Below are 27,702 nucleotides of genomic sequence, written 5' to 3'. Positions count from 1 at the left end.
GGTTTCTTGAACATGACAATGAGTTCACTTTACTCAGATGGCCTCCGCAGTCACCAGATCTCAATCAATAGAGCAGCTCTGGGATGTGCTGGAACGGGAGATTCGCATCATGGATGTGCAGCCGACAAATCTGCAGCAGCTGTGTGATGCTATCATGTCAATATGGACCAGAATCTCTGAGCAATGTTTCCAACACCTTGTTGAATCTATGCCATGAAGAATTAATGCAAAAGGGGGTCCAACCCGGTACTAGCAAGGTGTACCTATTAAAGTGGCCAGTGAGTGTGTGTGAATTTTTTAAATTAAGTTTTTAATAATTATTATAATTTATTTTATTTTTTCCCATATTTGTTTCTGATATAATATTTTTATTTAGCACTACTGTTATTTTTATATACAAACTTATATGTTCTGAGTTTTGCTACTAAAATGGTATAATTTTGGGTGTTTTCTAAAGGTCTAAATTCTAAAATATAGAGTTCTCAAAATTATTCAAAATTATTTGGTATGATGAACGCAGTGCTGCCGATGATTGTGAAAGATCAAAGAGATATTGATATTGTTAATTACAGTATCTCTTTATATGAGAAAGCATCATCTGCAAAACTGAACTGGAGTAAAACAGAAGCATTTTGGTGTAATGATAAAGCAACAATGCCTTTACCTGTTATTCCTGGAAATGTGAAGATGGTTTTAAGTTTTTAGACCTCTTTTTAGGTTCAGAAGTGTATCAAAGGAACAACTGGGAAGGTGTAAAAGATAAAATTTGCAACAGATTATCAAAATGTGTGTTTCTGATTTGACAGTGTTCTCAGTTTTTTGTGAATAGTTTGGCAGTCCTGATCAAACCAATTTTTGTCATTTTTGGGCATTTGTTTTTTCCATTTTTTTGTTTTCAATTTGGATTGTTTTGCTGATTTTTTAAAACAGCTTTACTGAAAACTTCTGTCAAAGAAAATAATCTATATTTAATATATACAGTGAAGACTATGCAGTGTTATTTTGCATTTCTGTACCTGCAGGTGTCTTTTAGATCTACCTAAAAAACCTGAAAAGCACTGTTTATTTAATTTGTGTCTTTTGTTATATTGTATTTATTTTCTGCTATTGCTTGTAATTTGGTTATCTGTAGAAAAGGTTTTTAGCACTGAGCCCATAGTAGCAGCAAAAAAAAAAAAAAATGTTTTAACAGCCTTTTTTTCTACATTAATTTTTTTCTTTCTACAAGATTACCTCATTTGTGTTGTTTCCTAATGAGGATTTACATCATTTTACACATAGCATATTTAAGCACAGAAGCCTGAAAGACTGTCTTGACTCTTGTCATATCTTAAGATTACTGATCTTGTGTGCAGCTTTTTTCCCCCTTAGCTGTTTGCATCTCTGAACACACCACAACTTTATTCCTCAATGAATAAACAATTTTGCTGTGGCTAATAAATTTTTAATAAGTATGGTCCAGGCAGGACTCCAGAGTGTGACCAGGCAACCTTTTTCCCGCTGGAGCAACTAAATGTGTTCTGCTGGTTATAATGCAGTGATTGTGATGTGTTGTTCAGGCAGCACCCCCTCATGTGTTAAAGCTGCCAGCACGACTCCATTCATGATTCACCAGCACAGAGATGAGCAGGAGAACGGAGGGTGAGACATCTTGCAGGGATGTGAATGCTCTCTGTAAGACTCAGCGCTCTGACCGTGTTCTCTCCACCTGTCCTTCAGTTCTGGCCAGGACAGAAGCGAAGCGCTGCAGAGGTGGAGATGCCGGTGTCCAAAGCCAATGTAAGCACTGTTCGCAGCTCTAGAGTCATAGAGGCCAGTAAACACACTCATATTTGTCTCTTTGACATTGTTTGTCTTTAGTAGGACACTCCAGTCAGCGCAGAGTCTGTGACGGATGAGAGCACCACTGTATGATGTTTGGGACCCACATGCAAGTGAAACAGGAAGGTGGTGTTTGGAGAACCAATGGAGTTTTCAGAAGGTAACATGAAAGCATGCTGGCTCATGTGCTGACTAGTTCTGAGGTGACTGTAACGTTGGTTCTCTGTCTGTCAGGAACGTTCATGCTGATCTGTGGCAGGACTTCTTCCACACGCTGCTGAACGTGCCGGACTGCAGCTCTTTGCCGTGTCTACACAGCCTTCGCCTGCGACTCGACGCCGTCCTGCAGCAGAATTACAGCAGCAAGCGGTACAGTCTGAAGAACAGACTGCTGGTGCAGATCCTGGAGGCTCGCTCCTCACGCAGATGATATTCAAACACTGCCACTTTCTGTAGGTGAGGCACTGACACACACAGCTTTCTGTTCTCATTGCTACTTTCATTTTACTCTGACGGTTTTAAATTGTAAAAAAACAAATTAAGCATTTTGTATATTTCAATAAATCTTGGTTCACAAACTCCCTTGTGTTTTTGCAGTTCATCTGTATCACACTGTTGGACAGCCTTGTTTGTGAAAACAAATTCGGTAACATTTTATTTTGATGGTCCTTTTTGAACATTCTGTTGACAATAAGTAACTTTGCACTAACAGACTCTCAGTAGAGTATTAGTAGGCTGTCTGATTAATATCTGCTAACTCTTTATAGTGATAGTCTCCCAACAGATAATCTACTGACTGTAAGTAACTTTTCAAATACATGTCAACTTATTCTAACCCTAACCCTAGCAGTCTACCTGTATACTAACTCTCATTAGAGTGTCAGTACAGTATAGTCATAGTATAACTGTTATAAAATAAAGCGAAACCACAAATTCTTGAGAACCAAGGCATATGAAATGTGTGTGTGTGTGTGTGTGTGTGTGTGTGTGTGTGTATATATATATATATATATACACACACACACACAAGATAATTATCTAATAGCACACTTCTGTCTAAGGTGGCCTGTTAACTGGTTGCCAAATAAAACTATTAAAAAAATAATAATGGGTTGGTTGTTTAACAGTTAAATAAAAGATAAAGAAATGGTGTAGCAGAAAAAGTACTGCAGCCTATGTTTAATATGGATGGAGTGTGACTGGGGCTTCAGAGGACCCGGGGCTTTAACTCTTATGCACACCAGATACAGACCTGTATATATGCTCTATAGCTGCGTTTCCACCGCTGGAACGTTACCCAGGAACTAGGGACTTTGTAGTGGTACTCCGTGTGTTTCCACAGCAGGAACCAGGATCTAAATACATTTTTAGATCAAATTTTTAGAAGCATATATTTACATGCTTAGGTGATGTTAGCCCCAGACCTCTTGGCCAGGGTGTCCAGTCCTGCTCCTGTAGAGTTCAGCCCCAGCCCCAATTAAACACAACTGAACCAGCTAACCAGGGTCTTACTAGGCCTGCTCCAGGCAGATGAGGCAAGCTGGAGCTAAACTCTGCGGGACACCGGCCCTCCAGCACCGAGTTTGGACACCTCTGTCTTAGGTACCCTCAGGGCACTGGGGTGATGACATGAAAGCAAAGCATTCATAAAATATAGCAGTGTGCATCAGAATTCATAATGGCCCACTGGGCATCACTCAACTACTGTTGCACCGAATCTAAAGAGACCAGTCTCGTGATTTTTTTGGTGTAACTATTCAGAAGTTGTACATGGTGGAAAAAAATCATATCTTCTGAGCAGTAGGTGTGACTTCTCTGAAGCAGTGTGTACCATCCTAATGTGCTCAAAGCATTACAGGCGTCTCAGGGCTGTAGTCAAGTCCAACACCAGAGGCCCGTTTCAGAAAGTGTGAAAACTCTGAACTGAGGGAAACTCTGGGTTTACTGTTTCAGGATGGGAGGTTTGAAAGCAGAGAAAGTCAAGCCCGTTTCTGAAAGAGTAGTAGCTTGTATTTGGAGTCAGTTACTGTGGTAAATAAGTCTGTGAACCTAACCTGATTTAGGTTCAGGTTTTCTCTAGTAAACCCAGAGTTTCTTACTCTCTCCTCCTCCTTTTTAAAGTGTAAGTGATTCATTCATTCATGCTGCAAAAAGTATTTTTGTATTATTTCAAGTACAAATATCTAAAAATTCTGAAGTCAAGATGCGTTTTCTATATATAAAAATTATATAAGATATTTAGTAATGTTTCCTGGGGAAACATAAAATTGTCCACCGAGTAAGAAAAATAATGCAAACGGAATGTCATTCATTAGGTTCTTAGATATTTTTTCATTTATTAAAAACACTTTTGAAAATTACAAATCCTGTTCTTGTTCTTGTCCCCAGCCAAATTGGACTTACAGCTACAGCTAAAAACTGTTATTTAGAAAAAAAAACTCCATCAATAACAAGTTTAAATTGTTATCATTCACGTCAACTGATTAAAAACATGAAATTATACATAATTCTACAAATAAATTCTATTTTACAACTGTCCCCATGTTTTTGGTCCTGTCACATCAAACTCAACATGAAATGTGTGTAATGCGCCTTTAAAGGTATTCAATTTAAGTTTCAATTCAAGTTTATTTGTATAGCGCTTTTTACGATACAAATCATTGCAAAGCAACTTTACAGAAAATTAAGTTTCTACAATATTTAGTAGTGTGCTTATGGCAGAAATGTTCAGAAAAATCAATAAAAGACGTTCAAGCCAAGTAAAATTAATTAGTTTAACCCAAGCTAAAGAATAATAATGTGTATTTGATCAGATATAACTGCAGTCCAAAATTATGAGATGCATTATTTGAATGCTTGGTCAAAGAGATGTGTTTTTAATCTAGATTCAAACAGAGAGAGTGTGTCTGAACCCCGAACATTATCAGGAAGGCTATTCCAGAGTTTGGGACCCAAATGCGAAAAAGCTCTACCTCCTTTAGTGGACTTTGCTATCCTAGGTACTATCAGAGGAAGTGACATCATTTGACTGAGGTGACGCTGACACTGATCAAGGGTGAGTTCTGTGATTGAATGTATGGTTTTATGAGGAGGACGAGCTAAAGGGTCAGGCCCTGTCACGGTTAAACATCCCAGAAAATAATGATTTTAAAAAATCCAAAACATGTCTAAAAAAGTTACTGAAATTCCTTGATTGTTACATAATAATTACAGCTAACTAACAATAAAAACATGATTACATACAGAGTTATGTTTTTGCAAATAAACTCTTCATAAATAGATGTAATTGTCATCTATATAAGCTTTATATAATGAAGACTGTAATTATTCCAATTCATACAGATATTACCATGGAATATCTGTATGATATATGCAATACATGCAGTTTCTAATAACAGAAACTGCATGTAATTAGGTAATAATGTAGATATTACCTAATTACATGCAGTTTCTGTTATTAGCATGTCATTTCCTAAGTAATAATGCTGTTATTACTGAGCCGTAATATTATGTGGTACCACAGTTACTTTACTTTGTGCTATTCAGTTAAATGTCTATACGTTTGCTGTATCATAGTAAAATATACTTTGTATATTATGAATTTATATTTATTACACCCGTGTACGCGTAGCACAACACAGGGATATTGTTTTCACTCCTGTCTGAGTTTGTGCCACTGTGCAGTTCTAGTTGTTTATTTTTATTGTATCTGGTCCTGTTATTGTTAAATTGAACTTTTATAAATTGTTAAATGAAACATGTTTTTATTTTTAAATAAAATGAAATTAGTTTATTAATTTGTCAGTCATATTCTAATGAATTACATGTCCTTGGCTGAACTTGACCGTAGTCTAATATTAATTCATTAGGTAACTATTCTAACATATACATATGTGTCTGTGACAGGGCCTGAGATTTTAGGGTGAAACACGTATAAAAATGTATTTATTTCGATCATAAAAACATGCTGAGATGGCACGATATGTGTTTCATATAAATTAAAACATCATCCATATGACTCAACGTTCAGATTTAAGAATTAGATATTTTTTGACCCAAGATTTGTACAAGTGGAAATGTACGTTTCTGGTAGAATTAGTGTGAATATATATATATTTGAAAGACCGGATATGCCTAATTGATGAGAAAATGGTGTTAATCATGAAGTTTACATGAAATTTACTAGGCTAATTGTTTCTTGATTATTGATTATTCTTTCTTAATATCTGTGAATAAATTATATATTTTAAAAACTCGAGATTATGTCGAAGCCATTGTTATTTGGTGCTGAAGAAACGTCAAATCTGTGTATCCTGTGTGATATATTTAATTTTATTTTTTATTTTAATTATTTAATTTAATATAATCTTATAATATAATGAAGTAAGTTAATTAGTCGCGTGTTTTGTAAGAAGCGCTTCGGTAAAGCCGCATCTTTTCTCCAAAAGTCACCGTTAATTCTCTCTTAGATCTCTGACTAACGTTAGTGTTTACGTAAGGACGTACATGCGACGTGTTTACCCCTTACTAGTCAACCCCCATTTTCAGCATAGAGACAGAAATGACATACCCAAAATAAAAAGGTTTCTGCTCATGATTCTTTCTGATTAGATACATAATCAACCATATGTTCACAAAGCTGACACTTCAAAGTTTTACTGTTCAGGAATCAGAATTACTCAGACTGTTATGATAATAAAGATATATAAACTCAAACATAAAAACAAAAATAGAAATATGAAAAAAACATATTTTTTAAATGTATTTAAAAAATTGTTGATGTAGGATATGTGTTTAGAAAACATAGTGTAGCTTAAAGCCACAAGTCTACCAATGCTATCATTTTGAAAATTTCATAAATATAATCTGTTTAAAAACTGTGTGAATTTTATGAAATATTTTCTAAGGCCATGTCGTGTGTTTTTATAGAAGGCTAATCGGATTGATTTATGACCCCCTGTCATCTTCTGTAAAACTCACATGTAAAGCTCTCATTTATGCTTTCTCATGTTTATTTGGCTCTGAACGATCCTTCCATTCATGATTCTATTGTTCTCACGAAACGATCCTTTCACACCACTAACCGCCAGGGTATGGGACAGTTTAAACAATTATCACCGGCAATTTCTGTTTTATCATTATTCTTATTGTTTTTTATTCCGCCATTATTAGCCTTTGTTGTGGTATTTTTAAGGTCTACAAAGACACAAATCTTTCAGTTCCAGTATTCATTTGCCCCACTTTTATTAAAAGCCTTACTATAAAAAATATACAACCAAAACATTTTCTTACGACCTTACGTGAATTATTATGAAAAAATGCATTATGAAGAAGAACCGCACCTGTTATCTAGCAGCATTAGAGCTATACGTTAGCATCAAGCTATATCAGACTATTTATGAAATTATTAGTACACTTTTACTCAAAACCTCACTTTAAACCCCGATCGAGTGTTTGTTAATAACTTCCTTTTGCGAGCACAAGTGGAATTTGGTCGTTTACTGTTGTAAAAATATGCTATTTATAGCCTTTTACATCGTAACGCTGCGCACAAGTTAGCAGTGTTTCAGATTTTACATTCTTCATTTGTATATTTTTTCTATAAAATATGCCCCACGAAAATCTCAGAAAATCCGTACGACGCATAACCAAGCTTTACTATCGCGAAATCGCGCGTGTTTTATTGTTTGGATATGTCGTGGGGATACAGCGAGGGTGTTTCCCTCTGTGTTGCTGGTTGTTGTGGTCAGATATCAATGCGGAAAGTGTACATGAAAAGCATGTGACAGGGGATGTGCCGTTGTCTTGTCATGGGACTCATCTAAGATTGACAATGCGAAGGACGGAATCAGGAGTCTGTGTGCAGACACAGCCGTGCACGAAGCTCGGCCAACACACATACAGGGCGCGTCGCTGGAGAGCTTATTTATCATCAGATCTTGTAAGTCAGGTGAAAGGGAACGAAAATTTGACTGTATTCTGTCGTGCAAGAAATATGAAGTAGGACATCAGTAGAATGTTCCTCAATATATCTCCGATATTGGATCTTTCTCTCACAATGACATGCATGCACACACACAGTGCACACGCTTGTCCACGTCGTGAATTTTCCCGACGTGTTGTGACGTTTACATGACCCATGTCAATTTACGCTACTCGTTCCCCCTCTACTGTAGTATCTGAAACACCACCTATTTACACACCCTCAGTGGCCCACTTCTGTCCGTCACCCGGGGTGCACCAACATCCAACGGGCAGAAAAGACAGTAGGAGACGACTGTCAGATCATTTTGGGGTGAGAGCACAGCGTAGGAAAGGTGCACAATGAAGCTCTACCACACCCACTTTTAATTGTCGAGTAATATAATCAGAGAATATTTGTTTGCAATTTGAATTGGGTAAACAAAGCATGGAGGCTATGAGATTCAGGTTGTTTTTATTCAAGAATCCAGAGGCTGTAGATTGCGCCCGGTTTTGTTTTCTCTCTTTTCAGTGTTTTGTTTGACTCTCATACCCTTTGGAAATGTCACATGGTTAAGCTGTAATGTTAAATTATTTTTGTGGTCAAGTCAAAAAAACATCTGCACAGTCATCGATGTATCAAAGATTAGTTTCTAATCATTCATTATGAAGACTGGGTAGCATATGCAAATCGGCTTAATTCTTAAGCGGATCACCGCTGAACACTTTTGGCTGTCCCGTCACCAGCATAGTGACCCAAAAGATAAATATTGGGCCAAATTACATTTAGATACACAATGTCTGCACCGTGTTAATCAAGTTTTTAGATATTGTAATGCGATGTCTTAAAAGTGTTCCGAATCATTAATGACCACTTGGGTACCTAAGAAGCCCCCACTGCTACCGATTTAATTAACCTCAGGAGCTGGCCAGTGCACCGAAACATGTAGGTAAATCCTGTCCTCACCAGAGGTAATAAAGAGTGTTATGGATCACAATACCGTTTCTATAGCGAGAAAGACACGCTATTAAATTTTTACCATGTCACGCTGATTTTTTGAACTAATCAATCATGTTGTGTGGGAACTAAGGTCGCTTGTAACATCTAAATGGTTTGTGATATAAGGCTGACCGTCCCCATTGGTCTGTGGGGTATTTGAAAGGTCAACAGGTGTTTAAGGCTCAGGGGCTAGCAACTTGATGACGCAGCGCCATCTGCTTGTTTTTGGAAAGGGCAGGTTACAGGCTCTTAAGTTACATCCTTCTTTGCGAGAGGAGTACATGCTTGGCAATAATCTCGCCCCGGCACGTTGTTACAGAAATATGGATCCAACTGTGTTACGCAAAGACATTTCACCTCTATGCGAATAGCGCAATTCATTTGCTTTTGATATGGGGAGGCCAGCAGTACACAACAGTGGGAGCACGCGGATGTGGTGTTTTAAGGTCTTTGGTGGCGCAAGAGGACAAGCTCCGCAAAAAAAATGCAGGGTTGTAACGAGATGTAAATCCGTCGTTGTTTGAAGACATTTCACGAGATATGGGGAGTGCATGGTTTTTAAGCGCTTTTTTCTCCGCCGTACGAGATGTTTTTGTTTGATTTTTTTTTTTTTGTTGACTTTTCAAAATATGTGTGGAAAGCAAAAACACTGTATAATTTTATTTGCATTCTCTGCACCATTGGAATTTCGTGGCTGTTTTACTTCCTTTTCCGGGTCAGAACATCTACATTTGGTAGGTTTCAGCAGTGTATAGTGTAAATGCAAAAATCGGATACGGGTCACTTTTAAAAGATGATGTAAGCAGGTCGTCAAAAAAATCGGATATAGTCAGAAAATCGGATTTGGGCATCAAGACCTGCAGTGTAAATGCAGCCTTCGTGAACACAAATAAACCACTGCTGACGTGACTGAATATGAATGAGTGGTGAATTTCTATTCAAAATTTGGCATAATACGGATTTATTATTTTGCACTCTCAGGACATAATTAATAAATAACTGTCACTGCAACAATGTTTTTATCAAAACAGTGGTCAAATATCGAAGGCTAGAGTCTTTAAACTTTCATCTGATGCACAGTTTCTCCAGATCAAGTAAGAGAGTGATGTTTAACGTGCTGTGAAAGTGAAACAATAATAATCTGGGGCCGTCAGCGATCTTTGACGGCTAAGGGGTTTAAGAAACACATTCATATTCCAGATAATAACACCTACAGTAATATAAACTACTGACACTCTTGTTTTTGAATGATATTAGTATTGTTATTTTCAAAACAACCTCAAAACAACGCGGAAATTAAATGCGCGCTGTTCCAAAAGAAAGAAGAAAAAAAGAAAAGAAAAAAAGCGCGCGAGCGGCTCGAGTGTGACGTCACAGCGCCGCGGCTATATAAAGCCCTGCTCAGGATTCTAACGGCAGACGCGGATCTGGTTGAGCGAGTGTTTCGATCACTGACCTGAACTCTTCAGATTCACGAGATTTACACACACTGTCTTTTCAGACTATTCACAGTTTACACACATTGTGTCATCAGTATAATCAGAGGATGTCTACAACAGCTGAGCGCAGAGAATCTGAGCGTGTGCCTGTGGCTCGAGCGGCCTGGGCTTTGAGAGAATCGAGCTTCGAGAGAATCGATCTGAACGAAGAAATGAAGCACCGCTCAGCAGGTGAGATGGACACCACCAGCAGGCATCTCTGTAGTGCTATTGTGCTTCTCTCAGTGCTCAAACCTTCTTTGACCGATGTCTTGTTTATCCAGACAAAGGGGAAGAAGGTGAAAGCGGTGCGTGTCTTCCTCCAGAAGCTGTGTCCCAGACAGAGTGCTGCGTCTCTCTCAGCACAGACGGACGCTCATCTGGACCACCCCCGAGGTGACGGCTGTCCGGGTCCCATCGGGCCGCTCCGGAGCTGCTGTGTCTGCCGGGTCAGGTGTGTGAAGATCCGGAGATCAGAGAGCCAACGCTTCGTCCGGATCCATCCGCTCTCAGCCTCGCTCACAGTGAGTCATGATTACTGTCCTTCATAAGAACCTGACGGAGACATCTGTTACTGCTTCTAGCTTTAGCTGCTGGTTCACATCTGATCTGTGCTCAGAGATCGTTCTCATGGTTTGCTCTTCATTGGTTTTGGAAAAGCAGATGTGAGGAAGAGGAGAGCAGTGTGTGTGTTCTTCCGGAGAGCGTGTGAGTGTGTGGTGAAGCTGTTCTTCTGCTGTTGTGAGGAGGGAGTAGTGCATCCTCATAGAGGAGAGGGGGATGTGGAGAGACCAGATCGTTCTGCCGGAGCAGGACCTCCAGTCGTCTCCTGAGGAAGAAGCTCCCTCCGAGATCCAGCCCCACGATGCAGTTCTGTCCGGTCCAGTGTCCGGTCCAGTGTCCGGTCCAGTGGTCAGTCCAGTGTCCAGTTCGGTGTCGATCGGGTCAGAAACAGCTCTGGACACAGTGTTGCCTGATCCAGAAATCCAGCTGCCTCAAGGTGAGTCATTGCTGCTTTGCATCATGTTATTTCTGCTCTGTTATATTCTGTTTATTGTTATATTGATCTGCAGAAACTAAAGCAAGTCTTCAGGACTCTTGATCTGATGGTTCTTCAGCTCTGCTTGAACGTGTCCATCTTCTGTTTCTGTGTGTTTGTTAGGATCCATCGTGTCTTTGTTTGAAGTGGGACATCTGATCGCGTCCGGGAACTTCAGCAAGGTCTATGAGGGGACACACATATTCAGCGACAACGTGAAGGTTGCTCTGAAGTGTGTCCCCAAGCGCAGAGCGGACCGCTACCTCGACATTGTAAGCTGGCTAAACCTGAAGAATATTTGGTGTTTGATAACCTGTAGCTGAAGACGGTTGTTGTGTTGGTCTCTTCTCAGCCTGGTCACTCCAGACCGGTGCTTGCTGAAGTGGCTCTGATGCTGCGGCTGGGAGAAGCTCCCTCGTGCCCCAACATCACGGAGCTACACCAGTGGCTGGAGGACGAGAGCAGCTTCACTCTCATCATGGAGTACCCTGAACCCTGCCGGACCTTGGAGGATTACGTCTTGTTCTCCGGCCCCGTTAGTGAAGCACAAGCACGCTTGTTCATGCTTCAGGTGCTTCAAGCAGTCAAACACTGCCATGAGCGTGGAGTTTATCACGGTGATATCCGCTCGAGGAACATCCTGGTGACTCTCCACAGTCTGGAGCTCAAGCTCATCGACTTCCGCTGCGCTCGTCTGATCAGCAGCGAGGGCTTTGACAGCAGCCAGTACCAGGGTGAGTCACGTGATGTTGTGTTGTTGACGGTGACGCGTACAGAAGCACTGAAACTGTGTGTGTCTCCCAGGATCAGACGCATACACCCCTCCTGAGGTCCTCGGCCAGTCCATCTTCCACGCCGCAGCAGCAGACGTCTGGGCGCTGGCAGTCCTGCTCTTCGAGATCATTCACAGATATCTGCCCTTCGAAAGCTTTGATGCCATTCAGCACGGCTACGTCCGGATGGATCCCACCTTATCCACAGGTGACCGCGCAAACAGCTCCACACGCTGATGTTCTGATGATGTTTACTGTTCATGTGTGATGTGCGGAGACTAACCGCGCTCTCTCTGAACTCTCTCCCCAGCGTGCCATGACCTGATTTTCCACTGCTTGAGCCGTAATCCAGCTCACCGGCTGACGCTCCAGCAGCTGGAAGAGCACCGCTGGATGAAGGCCTAGACTGGAGAAGACAGGGATCCCGATGTGCACCAGACAGAGTTTACTGTCTCCAGGAGTCTCAGGAGATGCAGCGAGACTCTGGACTCGTCTCTGATCGATCAAACACAGAGAAACACGAGAACGTGCTGTCTGGAGAAATCAGGAAGATCAGAAGAAATTCTACAATTACAAATTCAGAAGTGCATGTAATCACAATGCTCTTAATTAGTGCTTCACAAATTATTAACGTAAGGAATATAAAAAAACTACTTTTATATAATATTTCAGAAAGTAAATGTAGTCACTAATTGGTGGCTTATTAGTCACATTAATGTCAGAAATGTAAAAAAATAAGCTATTTTTTAATAATATTTCAGAAATTAAATGCTATTTTTTTATAATATTTCAGAAAGTAAATAAAGTCACTAATAGGTGCTTTATTAGTGACATTAATGTAGGAAATGTAAAAAAAATGCTATTTTTATAATATTTCTGAACGCTGCTCATAACTAATCATGTATTATTTTGTAATAATTTATAAATGTATTAAAAATGAATAAACATATTTTTCATCAAACCAGTGATCATTTCAGTGCAGGCAGACAAAGTGATGAACGAGTCTCTCATTGCATTTCACTCATATTCTCTTTACTGTGTGATTAGAAGAATATTTCATAACACACAATTTCACACAATGAAGTGCATCCATCTGAGCAGACACGAGGTTTGTGGGAAGAGGAAGTGGTTAACAGGGATTCACTGTCAAAAGAGTTAATGCTACTGAAAGAGGTTCACTCAAACACCAACCTTCTATCAACACAGAAGATATATTGCTATGCAGTTTAAGAAAGTAAAATAAATTAAAGGGACAGCTGAACCAAAACACCATTTTGTCATCTTTTATTCACCCTCATGTCGTTCCAAACCTGTATGCTTTTCTCTCATGTTGATAATCTATATAATTTAGTCATTTAGCTTAGCCTAATTCCACCGGCGCAGTTTGGCACAGAGGACGACTGCTCGCAGGTCTTCCATAAAAGTGATTCGCCAGGTGATGAAAGACGTGTCCAGTGAAATGAAAACAGCGTTCTGTGAGGGTCAGATTTGAGTGGTTCAGGCGGGATCTCATCCAGGCCTGCAGCCTTACCGTTCTTGAGTGACTGGATTGCGTTTTCCGTCCCCGCTGCTGTGATCGTGTCACGGTTTACTGGCAGATCAGGTATAGGGTTGAGGAGGTTGTGGTTGGTGCTGGCTGGAATCCAGGTCATGTGGGGGGGGGGGCAATAGTTCAAAGCCATTCCTGACCGCAAAACTGTACTGCTATAATATGACCGGGTCTCGGAGTCGTACGACATCAAAAGGCTTCGGTTGCTGGCCGTGGGCTGGTACACGTTGTAATCTAAATCGGTAGGTTACACCAGCAGAAAGTGGCCAGTACCAACATCGGCGCCCCCATGTAACACTGCACGTCGAGACTGGATGTGTGGGGCGTGATGTGCACTAGACGGTTAGGGAATCACAACACACCGGGCCAGCTAACCAATCTGAGACCATTGTGTATTTCTGAGGGAGGGGCTCCATAAAAGCAGAAACTCAGCAGACCGTTTTGCTGAGAACGGAAACAGCAGTGTAGAATAAAGATAAAAAATGCTAAAATAATGTTTTTTGTTTGTTTGTTTGTTTTAAAGGAAGTGTGAACTTGTTATACTGCAGCCCATAAACACAATCAAGCTTTTGAAAAAAGAAAATAGAAAACTGTGTACCATTCGACTCGGCATGCTGCTCCGAATGTAAGAGTCCAGTCTTGTTATTGGAAGTTATAAGCAAAAATAGCCATTTTTCATATCTCCTTAACACTAGGTGGTGCTGTGCTGAAACTGTGCAGGTAGCCTTAGGTCATGGTTATCATAACACACACCAGGTGTGGTCTAAATACACTAAAGCATTGCGGAGATATGAGCTGCAGCCGAAAACAGCTGACTTGCTGCCTCGCTGCCGTATCAGGCAATGTCTTTGCAGGCAGTGTTTTTGCACGAAGGCACCTCATTAAACTGATTTTGGACAGGCTTCTGAGGCAGAGTAATGGTTCAATGATCTACAGCTAAATATAGAGAGCTTTGGTGATAACTAAGTGGATATTTCATTACTGCAATATTAATTTCTAGCTAGAAATGACATCAAAAGTGGAAACCGTTGATCAAAAACATACATTTACACACAAACTGAGCACCAACTGCAACTTTCAGACGCCATCTTTATTTTTTGGGTTAACTGTCACAGGATTGAACGCACAGGATTGTGGGATATCAAAGGCAGCAAAGGATACATCTACGCTGCCTTCAAAATCGTCCAGATGAAGGCATCTCAGGAGACAGGATCTGAAGCTAACACTGAATTCAGACGTGTCTTGATGTCTTCCTGTCTTGGAATGTGTCCTCTGAAGACAGCATTGTTCAGTTTTCAGATGCAGCCATAGCCTCATGTCCTCTTTGGCAAGCTTTTCAACAAATGAGTTCACACGCTATTCTGAAACAGACTGATCAACTTGATTTCTACGTTTTTTTAGCTGAACGAGTTCTGGAAAAAAAATCTACTATTCTACTCGTCTTGAGCCAAGAAATCGGAGGAAAAAATCATTTTGTTTCTAGCCCTTAAGGATCAACAGGTTCAGTCATGTTATTACCATAAATACGAGTGCAATTTTTGACAGTTGGTGGCGCTAGAGGGTTTGAGTTAGAGACTCCAATATTCAGAATGTGCTCTATCTCTGTGCCAAATTTCACAACTTTTTCTGTATGTTTATACGGACTGACAGAACAAGAAGTGAGACAAGAGGTGCTTGGAGCCCAAGTACTATCAATGGAGCAGTAATGTTTTATTTCGTTGTAATCTGGGTTGCATTAATGGATGGGTTTACCTGTGCTTAAGCCCAAGGCCCCGGGCTGAGGGGGCCCCGTGATGCCAGAAGATACTGTAACTGTGTTTTAGAGTGAGTTGACTGCTTTGCTTTGAATGCATGTGTTTCTCTTAAAAAGAAGATCTTAAAAAGAGAAAAATGCCAAAAATAAAGTAAAAAGTTAATCAAATTTGCTAAAAACATTTTCCAAAGCCCATGGCATATTTTTATTTAATTTTTTTACTGCAAAGTAAAAGGCTGACAGCTTGGCTGAATGTAGGCTGTGGTTCTGGTGGATGAAGGGCCCCTCAAGAGGCCCCCGATAATGAATACATTATTCCTTGACTAAAAGTTTAAAAACAGCACTACAAATGTTATTATTAAGGAAATTATACATACGCTAACAGACACAGGCCTAATAAAATATGTCTAATCAAAGAGAAAATGTTGCTGTGACATTTACTATCAACATCAGAAACACTAATGTTTTCTGTTCTTATTAATTAAAAACAAACTAAGAAAAGAAAAACAAACCTTCAAAGTTTAAATAATGAAATAAAAGCACCAGTTTTGTCCGTGTGGGTGGGTTTTATCCGACTATATGATCAGATTGTATATTTATTTATTTATTAATTTATTTAATTGAGTCCTGGTGTCCTCTACAGAGAGCATAATATAGGAATAAAATATCATTATTCGAAATTGCTATTTTTAAATTTTTTCCTTAATGCTTTAAACAATGTAATGACAAGAAGGGAAAAAAAAACTAAATTCACAAAACGTTTTTGTCTTGTTCTCAGGAAGGATATAAAAGTATTCCATTAATTTTGGGAATGGGTAACCTAAACAACGCTTCACGAAATGGCTTTATTTTTCACTCCTTTATTAAATAGGTTGATTTAAACTGTCGTGTTTTTTTTGTGACGTGAAGGAAACGCTTTTAGCGACTCTTATTATGAAACTTCCGGGCTCCACCGGAAGCTGTCGTTTCGCCGGCTTCACCGTGTGCAGTTTCACGTGTTCTCGTCGCTGCGTACAGACTTACACGATGGCACATCGGGACGGGATCGTGTAAGTAAACTTATCAATACTTCACCTTCATCAGCGGTTAAGCTGTAGTTTAGTGAGCTGGTCTGCTGAGAGATGACACCTCTGCTGTTTAAAGGGTCTTCACAGAGACTGTGTGTTAGCACGTGATAGAATAAACCGCTTTAAATCAGCACAGCCATGTTTCTCTGCTTTGAGGATACACTACCAGACAAATGATACCCAACCGGTACAATCTTAAGTTTTTATTTTAATTTTTTAAAGAAGTCTCTTCTGCTCACCAAGCCTGCTTTTATTTGATCTCAAATACAGCAGAAAGAGTGAAATTCTGAAATATTATTATTATTTAAAACAGCTGTTTTCTATGTGAATCTCTGTTAAAGTGTAATTTATTTCTGTGATGCGCAGCAGTATTTTCAGCATCATTACTCCAGTCTTCAGTGTCACGTGATCTTCAGAAATCATTCTAATATGATGATCTGCTGCTCAAGAAACATTTCTGATTATTATCAATGTTGAAAACAGTTGAGTAGATTTATTTTTTCAGGTTTCTTTGATGAATAGAAAGTCCAGAAGAACAAAATTTATCTGAAATAGAAAGGTTATAAATGTCTTTATCATCACTTTTGATCAATTTAAAGCATCCTTGCTAAATAAATGTATTAATTTCTATCATTACTTTCTTAAAACTAAATAAAATTATATTGACTCCAAGTTTTTGAATGATATAGTGTATAATGTTGAAATAGTAAAATATATAATAAATATTTTGACTCTATATATATATATATATATATATATATATATATATATATATAATAAATGCAGGCTTGGTGAGCAGAAGAGACCTCTTTAAAAACATAAGAAATCTTTTGGTTCAAAACCGTTTGACTGGTCGAGAGAATAAAAGCAGCTGAGATGGGCTCACTAGTGAAGTGAAGTGAAGCTGTTTGTGTGTTTTGGTGAGGTCCTCACTTGAGGAAAACAGTACGAAGGAAATCATCTTTAAAAGTGTAGGAATGCAGTAAGTTTGTCACTGTAAGCGCGTGTGTGTGTGGTTCTTCAGGAAGGCCAAGACGAGGCGCTCCAAGCGCTTCCTGCAGAGCCGCGAGCCCAAGCTGGTGGAGGGCCAGAAGAGCAGCATGATCATCAGAGGAGGCAACACCAGCGAGACGGTCTCCCAGGCGCTCAAGGACGTGGTGAGACGCCGCTCTCCATCTGAACTCACAGTACACCTCGCAGAACAACTCTAACAAACAGAAGATTCACTGCTCTTACTGATCCAGCGTATACACACGACAATATGATTTATCTGAGTTATTATTTTATAATAATGCAGTGGCTTTATCACTGTGTAGAATACTATGAAATAGTGTGTGCCTTATTCTGTGTAATCTCACAGAAGGGTTTATTTCAAACACTTGACTGACGTTATGAAGTGAGTTTGGAGTAAAAACATGTTATTAAATGTGTCTTCACGTGCTCTCAGATGGAGATTAACTACTGATCACAGAACCTGCTTTACTGACAAGATGTGTGTGATCATGTGATGAATTGTGCAGCCCTAAGCTGCTCCCTCATTCACTGTGTGTGTGTGTGTGTGTCGTTCTCAGTATGCGCTGAAGAAACCCAACGCTGTGCTCTACAAGAGGTGAGTGTGCCGCCACCGCATCAGCTGGACTGTGATTGTGATTGTGACTGTGATTGTGATTCTGACTGTGACTGTCTGTGACTGTGATTGTGACTGTGACTGACTGTGACTGTGATTGTGACTGTGACTGATTGTGATTATGACTGTGACTGACTGTGATTGTGACTGTGTCTGACTGTGATTGTGTCTGACTGTGATTGTGGCTGTGATTGTGATTGTGACTGTGACTGTGACTGACTGTGACTGTGATTGTGACTGTGACTGATTGTGATTGTGACTGACTTATTGTGACTGTGACTGACTGTGATTCTGTCTGTGACTGTGACTATGACTGACTGTGACTGACTGTGATTGTGACTGACTGTGATTATGACTGTGACTGTGATTGTGACTGTGATTGTGACTGTGTCTGACTGTGATTGTGACTGTGACTGTGACTGTGATTGTGACTGTGACTGACTGTGATTGTGACTGTGACTGATTTGATTGTTTCTGTGTCTGACTGTGTTTTTGTGTTTGTGATTGTGACTGACTGACTGTGACTGACTGATTGTGACTGTGATCGTGACTGACTGACTGACTGTGATTGTTGTGTTTGTTTTTGTGTTTGTCTGACTGTGATTGTGACTGTGACTGTGACTGTGATTGTGACTGTGACTGTGACTGTGATTGTGACTGACTTTGATTGTGATTGACTGACTGTGACTGACTGATTGTGACTGTGACTGACTTATTGTGACTGTGACTGACTGTGATTCTGACTGTGACTGTCTGTGACTGTGACTGACTGTATTGTGACTGATTGTGATTGTGACTGTGACTGACTGTGACTGTGATTGTGACTGTGACTGACTGTGATTGTGACTGATTGTGATTATGACTGTGACTGACTGTGATTGTGACTGTGTCTGACTGTGATTGTGATTGTGACTGTGATTGTGATTGTGACTGTGACTGATTGTGACTGTGACTGACTTATTGTGACTGTGACTGACTGTGATTCTGTCTGTGACTGTGACTATGACTGACTGTGATTGTGACTGACTGTGATTGTGACTGACTGTGATTATGACTGTGATTGTGACTGTGATTGTGACTGTCACTGACTGTGATTGTGACTGTCACTGACTGTGATTGTGACTGTGACTGAATGACTGTGATTGTGACTGTGACTGAATGACTGTGATTGTGACTGACTGTGATTTGTGACTGTGACTGACTGTGATTGTGACTGTGACTGACTGTGACTGACTGTGACTGTGACTGACTGTGATTCTGACTGTGACTGATTGTGACTGTGACTGACTTTGATTGTGACTGACTGACTGTGATTGTGACTGACTGTGATTGTGATTGTGACTGATTGTGATTATGGTTGATTGTTGTTGTTGTTGAATTGTGATTTGATTGTGACTGTGATTGTGACTATGACTCTGACTGTGATTGTGACTGACTGTATTGTGACTGATTGTGACTGTGACTGACTTATTGTGACTGTGATTCTGACTGTGACTGTCTGTGACTATGACTGACTGTGACTGACTGTGATTGTGACTGACTGTGTCTGACTGTGACTGACTGTGTTTGTGACTTTGACTGACTGTGATTGTGACTGTGACTGACTGTGATTGTGACTGACTGTGATTCTGACTGTGACTCTGTCTGTGACTGTGATTGTGACTGTGATTGTGACTGACTGTGATTGTGATTGTGACTGTGACTGACTGTGATTGTGACTGACTGTGATTGTGACTGACTGTGATTGTGATTGTGACTGACTGTGATTGTGATTGTGATTGTGACTGACTGTGATTGTGACTGTGATTGTGACTGACTGTGATTGTGACTGACTGTGACTGACTGTGATTGTGACTGACTGTGACTTTGACTGACTGTGATTGTGACTGTGACTGACTGTGATTGTGACTGTGACTGTGACTGACTGTGATTGTGACTGTGACTGACTGTGATTGTGACTGTGATCGTGACTGACTGTGATTGTGACTGTGATTGTGATCGTGACTGACTGTGATTGTGACTGTGACTATGACTGTGATTGTGACTGACTGTGACTATGACTGACTGTGACTATGACTGTGATTGTGCTCTGATTGTGTTGTGATTGTTGTGTTGTCAGGAAGAACATGGTGCGGCCGTTCGATGACTCCACGGCGCTGGTGAGCTCATGATTCCTCTCTCTGACCGAGGGCTGGGTCATGTATATATCATCTGCTGTAACATCAGAGTTGTTTATAACCATGTGTGATTATACATCATCGAGTATATCACAAAAACAAACAAACTCACCTGAGTCTGGTAGGTTAGACTAGTGTGTGTGCATTTACAGTGTGCTCTTTCACTGTCTGATTCAGTCTCAGAAAATACATCCAGAATGATCACAGATTCAAGACATGAGGCAGAAAATGTATACAGTGAATCAGTATGACACAAAGAGTGCTGGTTTTTCTCCAAAAATTACCACGATTACAAATTAGATATTAATTTTATGCAACAGTTCAATAAACAATAAGTTAATTAAGAGACTTAGACCCCATATTTCCTGTCTTTGCTCTATTTCACCAACAAAAGTAATTCCAAACACAGCCACAGCACAGTTTGTGTCTCTGAGCAGCACTGACAGTGTTTAATTCTTGAATGAATCAACTGTTAAATGATTCGGTTCAATCATAATGAATCACTTACTAACAGTGACTTGCTGCCACCTACTGGTGGTTTTCATTTTAAACTCAAAGTTTCTTTTAATTATTATTTTTTTTTTTTTTTATAATTTCAAATATCAGTATTACAGAAGAGGATTAGGGCCAAACAATGATACAAAAATAAAACCATCTTGAGATTAAAGTCATTACATTTAGAGAGAAAAGTCTAAATAAAATTTTGAGAATATACTTATTAAATTACTTATTAATAATTACTTATTGTCTTGTTCTAACTGACTGATTAAATGTAAGAATTAGATTCAGGATGATGTACACTGAAAAAAATGCTTTATAAGGGTAAAAATTGCCATAAAATGTAAAAATCAATTTAAAAAAGATTAATTTCTATCACTGCTGTGAACTGACCACTACATAGAATATTAAGAATATCAAAAACTGTAGGAGTCAGTTTGATACCAGCACAACACACTCAGCAAAATATCATCTAGTTATGGATAAAATCCCAGAAAATCTTGCGATATTATATCACACAGCCCTACTCTGACTGTGATGAAGCCTCGTATGGGATCCTCAGCTCCTAACAGTCCTCTGTTTGCTTTCCTTCAGGAATTCTTCTCCAAGAAATCAGACTGCTCCTTGTTTCTGTTCGGCTCACACAACAAGAAGAGGCCCAACAACCTGGTATTCGGTGCGTGAGTGCGGTCAGAGGTCAGAGGTGAGAGGTCAGTGTTAGAGAAGCATGTGTGTTGACGCTTGTCTGCCGTTCACAGGACGCATGTTTGACTTCCACGTGCTGGACATGTTCGAGCTGGGCATCGAGAGGTTCGTGTCTCTGAGAGACGTGAAGGTACGCCGCAGAGACGACTCATGAGCGTCAGCATGTGTGTGTGTGTGTGTGTGTGTGTGTCTGACCTGAGCTTCTGTCTGTGTGTGTATAGACGGACACGTGTCCCGAGGGCACCAAACCCATGCTGGTGTTCTCCGGGGAGCTGTTTGAGACGGACCGGGAGCATCAGCGCTTGAGGAACCTGCTGACAGGTGATGACCTCACTGACACACACACACACACACACACACACGCACGGGTCACTAATGCTTAATGTATTGCAGTCCACATTCTAAATATTGGAGAGGGTGTTTTTGACCCGGCCCCTCCTCCTCAGACTTGGCGCACACACAGGTTGCCAGATTGATGACACAAACAGGAACGAGCGCACTTGACGATGAATGAAATAAAAAAAAAAAAAATTTCTGCCACCTGGCAACCCGGGGTGCTGAAATACAGTTGGCTATACTGGCAGTGGACGGGTTTCACAAACCAAAACAAACACCGACATTCCACAGAACACACATTTATAAAGCAGAATAACTGACTGGAGCATTGTTTTTCAGATAAACAAGTATGTTAACTTAGTATGTTGTTTAAATATTTGCAAACATATTATGGTATTTTTGTGCTTTAGTAGAGTCAGAATCTTACATACAGCACCTCTAAAACAAAGTAGACACTTCACTTGTGTTTAATATGCTTTCTGTGATTTCTCATGACTATAAACAGTTAGGGTGAAGTTGTTTATTTTTAGTTACTTTGCTCTTATATCATGTCTCTGCTGACAGCATCTCTCGACCAATCAGAATCAGCAGTGTGTCTCTCTGTCTCTCTGTGTGTGTGTGTGTGTGTGTGTGTGTGTGTGCTCCACACATGACTGAGTCTCTCTCTCTCTCTCAGATTTCTTCTGTGGGCCGCGGGTGTCAGCGGTGCGTCTGGCTGGACTCGAGCACGTGCTTCACTTCACGGCGCTGGAGGGCAAGATCTACATGCGCAGCTACAAGTAAACCCCGTGCGTCCGTCAGATGGCTGCAGGTCCCGCAGGGCGACGCTCTCCTGACGCTCTGCTTGTGTTCACAGAGTGCTGCTGAAGAAGTCCGGCTGTCGCACGCCCCGGATCCAGCTGCAGGACATGGGCCCTTCCTTTGACTTGGTCATGAGGAGAAGCCACATGGCCTCAGACGACCTGTACAGAACCGCTCACAAAAAGCCCCGAGGAGCCAAGGTCTCACACTCACACACACACAAACACACACACTCTCTCACACACACACTCACACACACACACACAAACACACACACTCTCTCACACACACACTCACTCACTCACACACACACACACACACACACTCTCACACACACACACGCACCCACACACTCTCACACTCACACACGCACACTCACTCACTCACTCACACACACACACACACACACACACTCTCACACACACACACGCACCCACACACTCTCACACGCACACACACACACTCACACACACACACAAACACACACACTCTCACACACACACACGCACCCACACACTCTCACACTCACACACGCACACTCACTCACTCACTCACACACACACACACTCACACACACATCCTTGTTCTACTCCGTGGGGTCCTTCAGTTGGACAACATCTTAAAAATGATAATAAGGAATGTTTTATAGAATGTTAATTAAGGATGTAACGGTGCACCGCGAGCCGGTTGAAATCAACACAAATATGTGACGGCTGAGATGTTAATCGAATAGAAATGTGACGATATGAACATTTATCACGATTATAGTGAACAAAACTATCACGGCGTTGTTCAAATCTGCTGGAAATGTTTAAGTACTGACACACAAATCACTTTTTATTTCTATTTAAACTACGTATAAACAGTAAAACAATAACATTATCAGTGATGTTTATCTGATAACATGTTCAGATATCTAATGTAGTGTTCAAATAAAGCTGGGAAAAGGTTTCATAGAAAGGTAAACCTCACTTTTCAGCCTTTATTACCTACTGCTCGATGGTGTCCAACGAAACAATACATATTAAAGGCTGTGAAAACTAATAAAGTCAATGTAAGCCTTTATATTATCTGCAAAAAGGTCAAAATCACATTTCATTCTAACATTGTAAGATTACGGTTTAAAAACAAACATAATGCTTTTAAAGCAGAAGTAATTCACTAAACTAATAATTTTGATAATTTTGATTACCCCATTACAGTCACGTTACAGTTAGATTCTACATACGCCACATCGTCCAACTAGAAATATTTCAGTGAAATATATATTTTAGTCAGAATTATTGCGCTCTGTCTGTTTGTGCTCGTTCACTGAAGTCTGAAGTTCAGCAGAGAATCTACAGAAAAACGGGAATATTTCCATGGCTTTCTAACGCTGGAGAGTATACCAGTGAGATCAGGAGGACAGCACATCTCAAGCACATTAAACAGCGCAGCACTCTCTGTCAGAGCCGCTCTCACACTATAACATCTGACCAGTTCTTATACACATCGTCACATGTTCAGAACAAACTGGATGATGCACTTTCTCCGCATCAGCTCTGTCTGTGTCCTCCGCTGTACTTTCAGATGCGCTCACTGTATATTGATATAAACAGTATTGCCTCACACCAGATGGCTTATTAAGAATACATCGATATATCATACAAACTCAGTATAGTGCCCAGCCCTTAGCACTGTTTTAAAAGCTGTCAGTTTCACTCCGAGCTACTCGACTCTGCTGCGGTCGCTCATGACACTGTTTCTGAGAACTGCTTCGTGCTGGACAGTTGTTCTAATCACAGTAACCGAATACGGTAAGAAACAACCGTGGGGAGTTTTCTCATGATTTCTCGTCAAACCGGTGATCGTTCCCTCCCTGTAGAGGAATCTGATACAGTCAGGAGGCACTGAGGTTATATCAGTGTGTTTTGATGGTATTTTGTTTTCATCTTACCTGCATGTAATGCATATTAAAGCAGTGTTTATGGGCTCGGAGCACAAGATGGCGCCGGTGAGCTTTGGGGCCGCGAGTGTATGCATACTTCTGGTCTTGTGATGCTCACATTTACTGTAAGAGAGACTTACACACAAAACGTGGCTAGATGGATATAATTAATGTTTTTCAAATTAAACAGCAGATAGTGGTATATCAAAGACATGAGAACGTTGTTCACACACACACCTTATGTTGTTGTGTACCTCTGTGTGGAAACCGAGCCAGTGCATGAAACGTACGTATATGTTTGTGTCTCGTGAATGAATGAAACACACTAAACCCTGCTGTACACCAAATGAAAGCTGAGCTCATGGTGTGTACACACAGCTTACCAATTATGTAAATGTACAAATTACTTATTTCTCGAAAATGTTTGTTTTACACTGATTTTTTATTTTTTTAAATGAAATATTTACCTTGAGACATGGGCTGTGATTTATCTTCATAAATGTCCACTTCTCAATTGTGCACATACATCAGTTTGTTTCATCATTATTTTATAACATATTTTAATATTTTACAGTTAACTTTGCGTCAAACATATTTTTTAAATGAAAAAATAAATGGCCTGTTAAATGATACAACTAATACATGACTAATTTTAATATTTGTTTTAATATCTGATAATTAATGCAAAAGAAATCATACAAATATACATGCACTGCCTATAGACAGATAATGATTTATGTGCAACATCTTTCACAAAACAGATTGATAAAAACACACATGAATGCAAACACCGATCTTTTAATTAATGCACACCTACCATAACTACATTACATTAAATTGTAAAGTTACTGTTATAAATTATCAACTAAAGTTAATAAAACATACATGCTTTATCAGAAATCTCTCTGAGTGTCTCGTTTGAGTCAGAAACCTTATGATCTTCTAGATAACAGTCAGAACTAAACCAGCTCTCTGAGAATGTAAAGTGTTGCAGAGTTGAGTGGTTTGTGTCTGAATGAAGAGATCCCTGTGGAGTGATCAACCGCTGACACTGAACCACACAATCAGCAGAAGAAGAAAGCAATCTCCGTGTGGTTTATATCGATGAATTTCCACACAGAGGTACACAACAACGTAGGGAGGATGTGTCCTCATGTCTTTGATAAACCACTGTCCGCTGTTTAATTTGAAAAACATTAATTATATCCATCTAGCCAAGTGTCGTGTGTAAGTCTCTCTTACAGTAAATGCGAGCATCACAAGACCAGAAGTATGCACACACTCGCGTCGCCAAAGCTCACCGGCGACATCTTGTGCACCGTACCCCTCACAATACTGATTTCACAATGTTTTCAACTAAATATTTAAGACAAATTATAAATGAAAAGGGGTTCTTTTATTATTTCTCAGTCAAAATGTTGCACATTTCTTTGTGAAATTGCCATGCGTCAGATAATAACTGAAATTTTAAAACAAATCCCAAATCAAATAAAAACAAACACAGGAAATCTCTCATACAATCTAAAGCTTTGGCGGTGCTCTTTCCATTTAAACACGCTGTGAACAGATGCTGCAGATGTTTTGATGTAAACTAGACTCTGCTTCTCAGAGTTTGAAGCACAAACTGAATGCTCTGGATTTAGGCTTGTGAATAAAACACATCTGCATGCATGAGAGAGAGAGAGAGAGAGAGACAGCTAACTGAGAGGCAGGTTCTCTCTCTGACAGACAGCAGGTGGCGCTGATCAGGTGTCCATGTTTTTTGACAAAACGAAAAAGATGCCATTTTTCTAAATTTTCTACTTTTAGTATTAAATTAAAAAAGGAATGAGTGTGACGTTCAGGGTCCCTCACCTCAGAGCTGTTTCTGTCAGGTTAGTGATATGATCGAGACCTGATCATCATGTGCTTCTGTTTCACTCGCAGCCCAAGAAGAAGAAGAACATTTCCCATGATGCCTTCGGCACCAGACTGGGCCGCTTGCACATGCAGAAACAGGACCTGGACAAACTGCAGACGCGCAAGATGAAGGGCCTGAGGAAGAGGAGGGGAGGGCAGACGGCAGAGACGCCGGCGACTAAAGCACCGCGGACGGACGAGTGAGAGTCACACACTCTGTGCTCCGGTCCGCAAAACCAATGCATCTAGTCCTTCAACAATTAAACAGTTTTTCCTGCAAGTTTAATATTCTGACCTAATGATATTTCCTTTGAATTTTCTTATAAAATAAAAAAATGCGTTTAATTCCTGTTGTAAGCTTGGCATCTCTGTGTTGTTTCACTCACACTTAGTTTGAAGCCCTGCTGTAATAGACTGTTATCAGCTGCTCACGTGTGTACGTGCACATACGTGTGTGTTATGAAGCCTCAACACTCCTGATTCTTCACTGAGTGGTTATTAAGATGCTTCAGTCTAGCTGTGGTTCACTGAATCATGTTAGTTCGAGTTGATAGTTTTAGTGTTATTTCAGGATGATTCTCTGATCAAATGAGCTTTACTGGTTTATAGCGTCATCACTGACCTTCACACCTGCCAGCAAACAGATTCTCAATCATAGCATACCACTGAACTATATCACAGAGCACGTAATGAAGTCAGACTCCAGCTGTATGGTGATGCTGGTGCTGTTTCTCACTACAGTGTGATGAACTAGATCACCACTAAACCCATCAGAGAAGAAGCACACGTGTTCAGGACAGATGAAGACTAGTTAGACCTGGGAAACTTTTACCGTTTATTTTACTGACAGCTCAGAGTCTCAGCAGAAAAATAAATCTGCTCGTGATAGTTTACGAACTGAGAAACGTGTTCAGGTTTTCACAGAAACAGAAGTGTTGATGAGAGTGGTTTCAGCGGCTGTCCTGTCATCTGAAGGAGAAGAACAGCAGCTGGAGTGTTCCTCTCATCAGTAACATCAGAGACTGGACGTCACGATCAAGCTCCGGATAAACCAGCACCAATGTGCAGGCTTTGTCTGCAGTATAATGGAATGAATGTATTGTTTTTTTTAACCAGAGGTGTCTTTAATTTTCCATTACAGATAATTCTCAAAAAATAATTTCTGACTTACATAATGCTGATGTTTCAGTTTTGGTTCAGTTTGTATATATCATATATATACACAGTGCTGTGAAAAAGATTTTGACCCATTCCTCCGGTTTTTATTTTATTTTTTCGTCAAACAAATTTT

General features: G+C 40.1%; 2 protein-coding genes and 1 long non-coding RNA gene across 4 annotated transcripts in view; all 3 read left to right on the top strand.

Annotated features, from left to right (window-relative positions):
* LOC109089133 overlaps positions 1–2,418 on the top strand; it is a 3,715-nt gene extending 1,297 nt beyond the window's left edge. The window contains exons 5-8 of one of the 2 annotated variants that reach the window (XR_006157479.1): positions 1,560–1,641; positions 1,720–1,779; positions 1,861–1,981; positions 2,056–2,418. This is a non-coding gene — a long non-coding RNA (uncharacterized LOC109089133). The remainder of the gene's footprint in view (positions 1–1,559; positions 1,642–1,719; positions 1,780–1,860; positions 1,982–2,055) is intronic. The other variant, XR_006157480.1, reaches the window with a different exon arrangement.
* An 8,646-nt stretch (positions 2,419–11,064) lies between these two features.
* On the top strand, positions 11,065–12,921 carry LOC109101601 (serine/threonine-protein kinase pim-1-like). Its single transcript, XM_019114971.2, has 5 exons — positions 11,065–11,260; positions 11,423–11,571; positions 11,652–12,033; positions 12,104–12,280; positions 12,383–12,921. The coding sequence occupies exons 3-5, from the start codon at positions 11,691–11,693 to the stop codon at positions 12,475–12,477; spliced, it is 615 nt and encodes a 204-aa protein (XP_018970516.2). The 5' UTR covers positions 11,065–11,260; positions 11,423–11,571; positions 11,652–11,690; the 3' UTR covers positions 12,478–12,921.
* A 3,346-nt stretch (positions 12,922–16,267) lies between these two features.
* On the top strand, positions 16,268–26,768 carry rpf2 (ribosome production factor 2 homolog). The gene is made up of 10 exons (XM_042746669.1): positions 16,268–16,423; positions 17,466–17,598; positions 18,013–18,050; positions 20,188–20,227; positions 21,338–21,419; positions 21,502–21,578; positions 21,670–21,769; positions 22,461–22,563; positions 22,641–22,785; positions 26,439–26,768. Exons 1-10 carry the CDS (start codon positions 16,308–16,310, stop codon positions 26,613–26,615), a joined length of 1,011 nt encoding a protein of 336 aa, XP_042602603.1. The 5' UTR covers positions 16,268–16,307; the 3' UTR covers positions 26,616–26,768.
* Positions 26,769–27,702: the final 934 nt, after the last annotated feature.

Source organism: Cyprinus carpio, chromosome B20 (assembly GCF_018340385.1).
Source record: "Cyprinus carpio isolate SPL01 chromosome B20, ASM1834038v1, whole genome shotgun sequence".
Classification (NCBI taxonomy): Eukaryota; Metazoa; Chordata; class Actinopteri; order Cypriniformes; family Cyprinidae; genus Cyprinus; species Cyprinus carpio.
The sequence above is the reverse complement of the archived record's forward strand: the minus strand, read 5'-3'. Positions and strand labels throughout refer to the sequence as shown.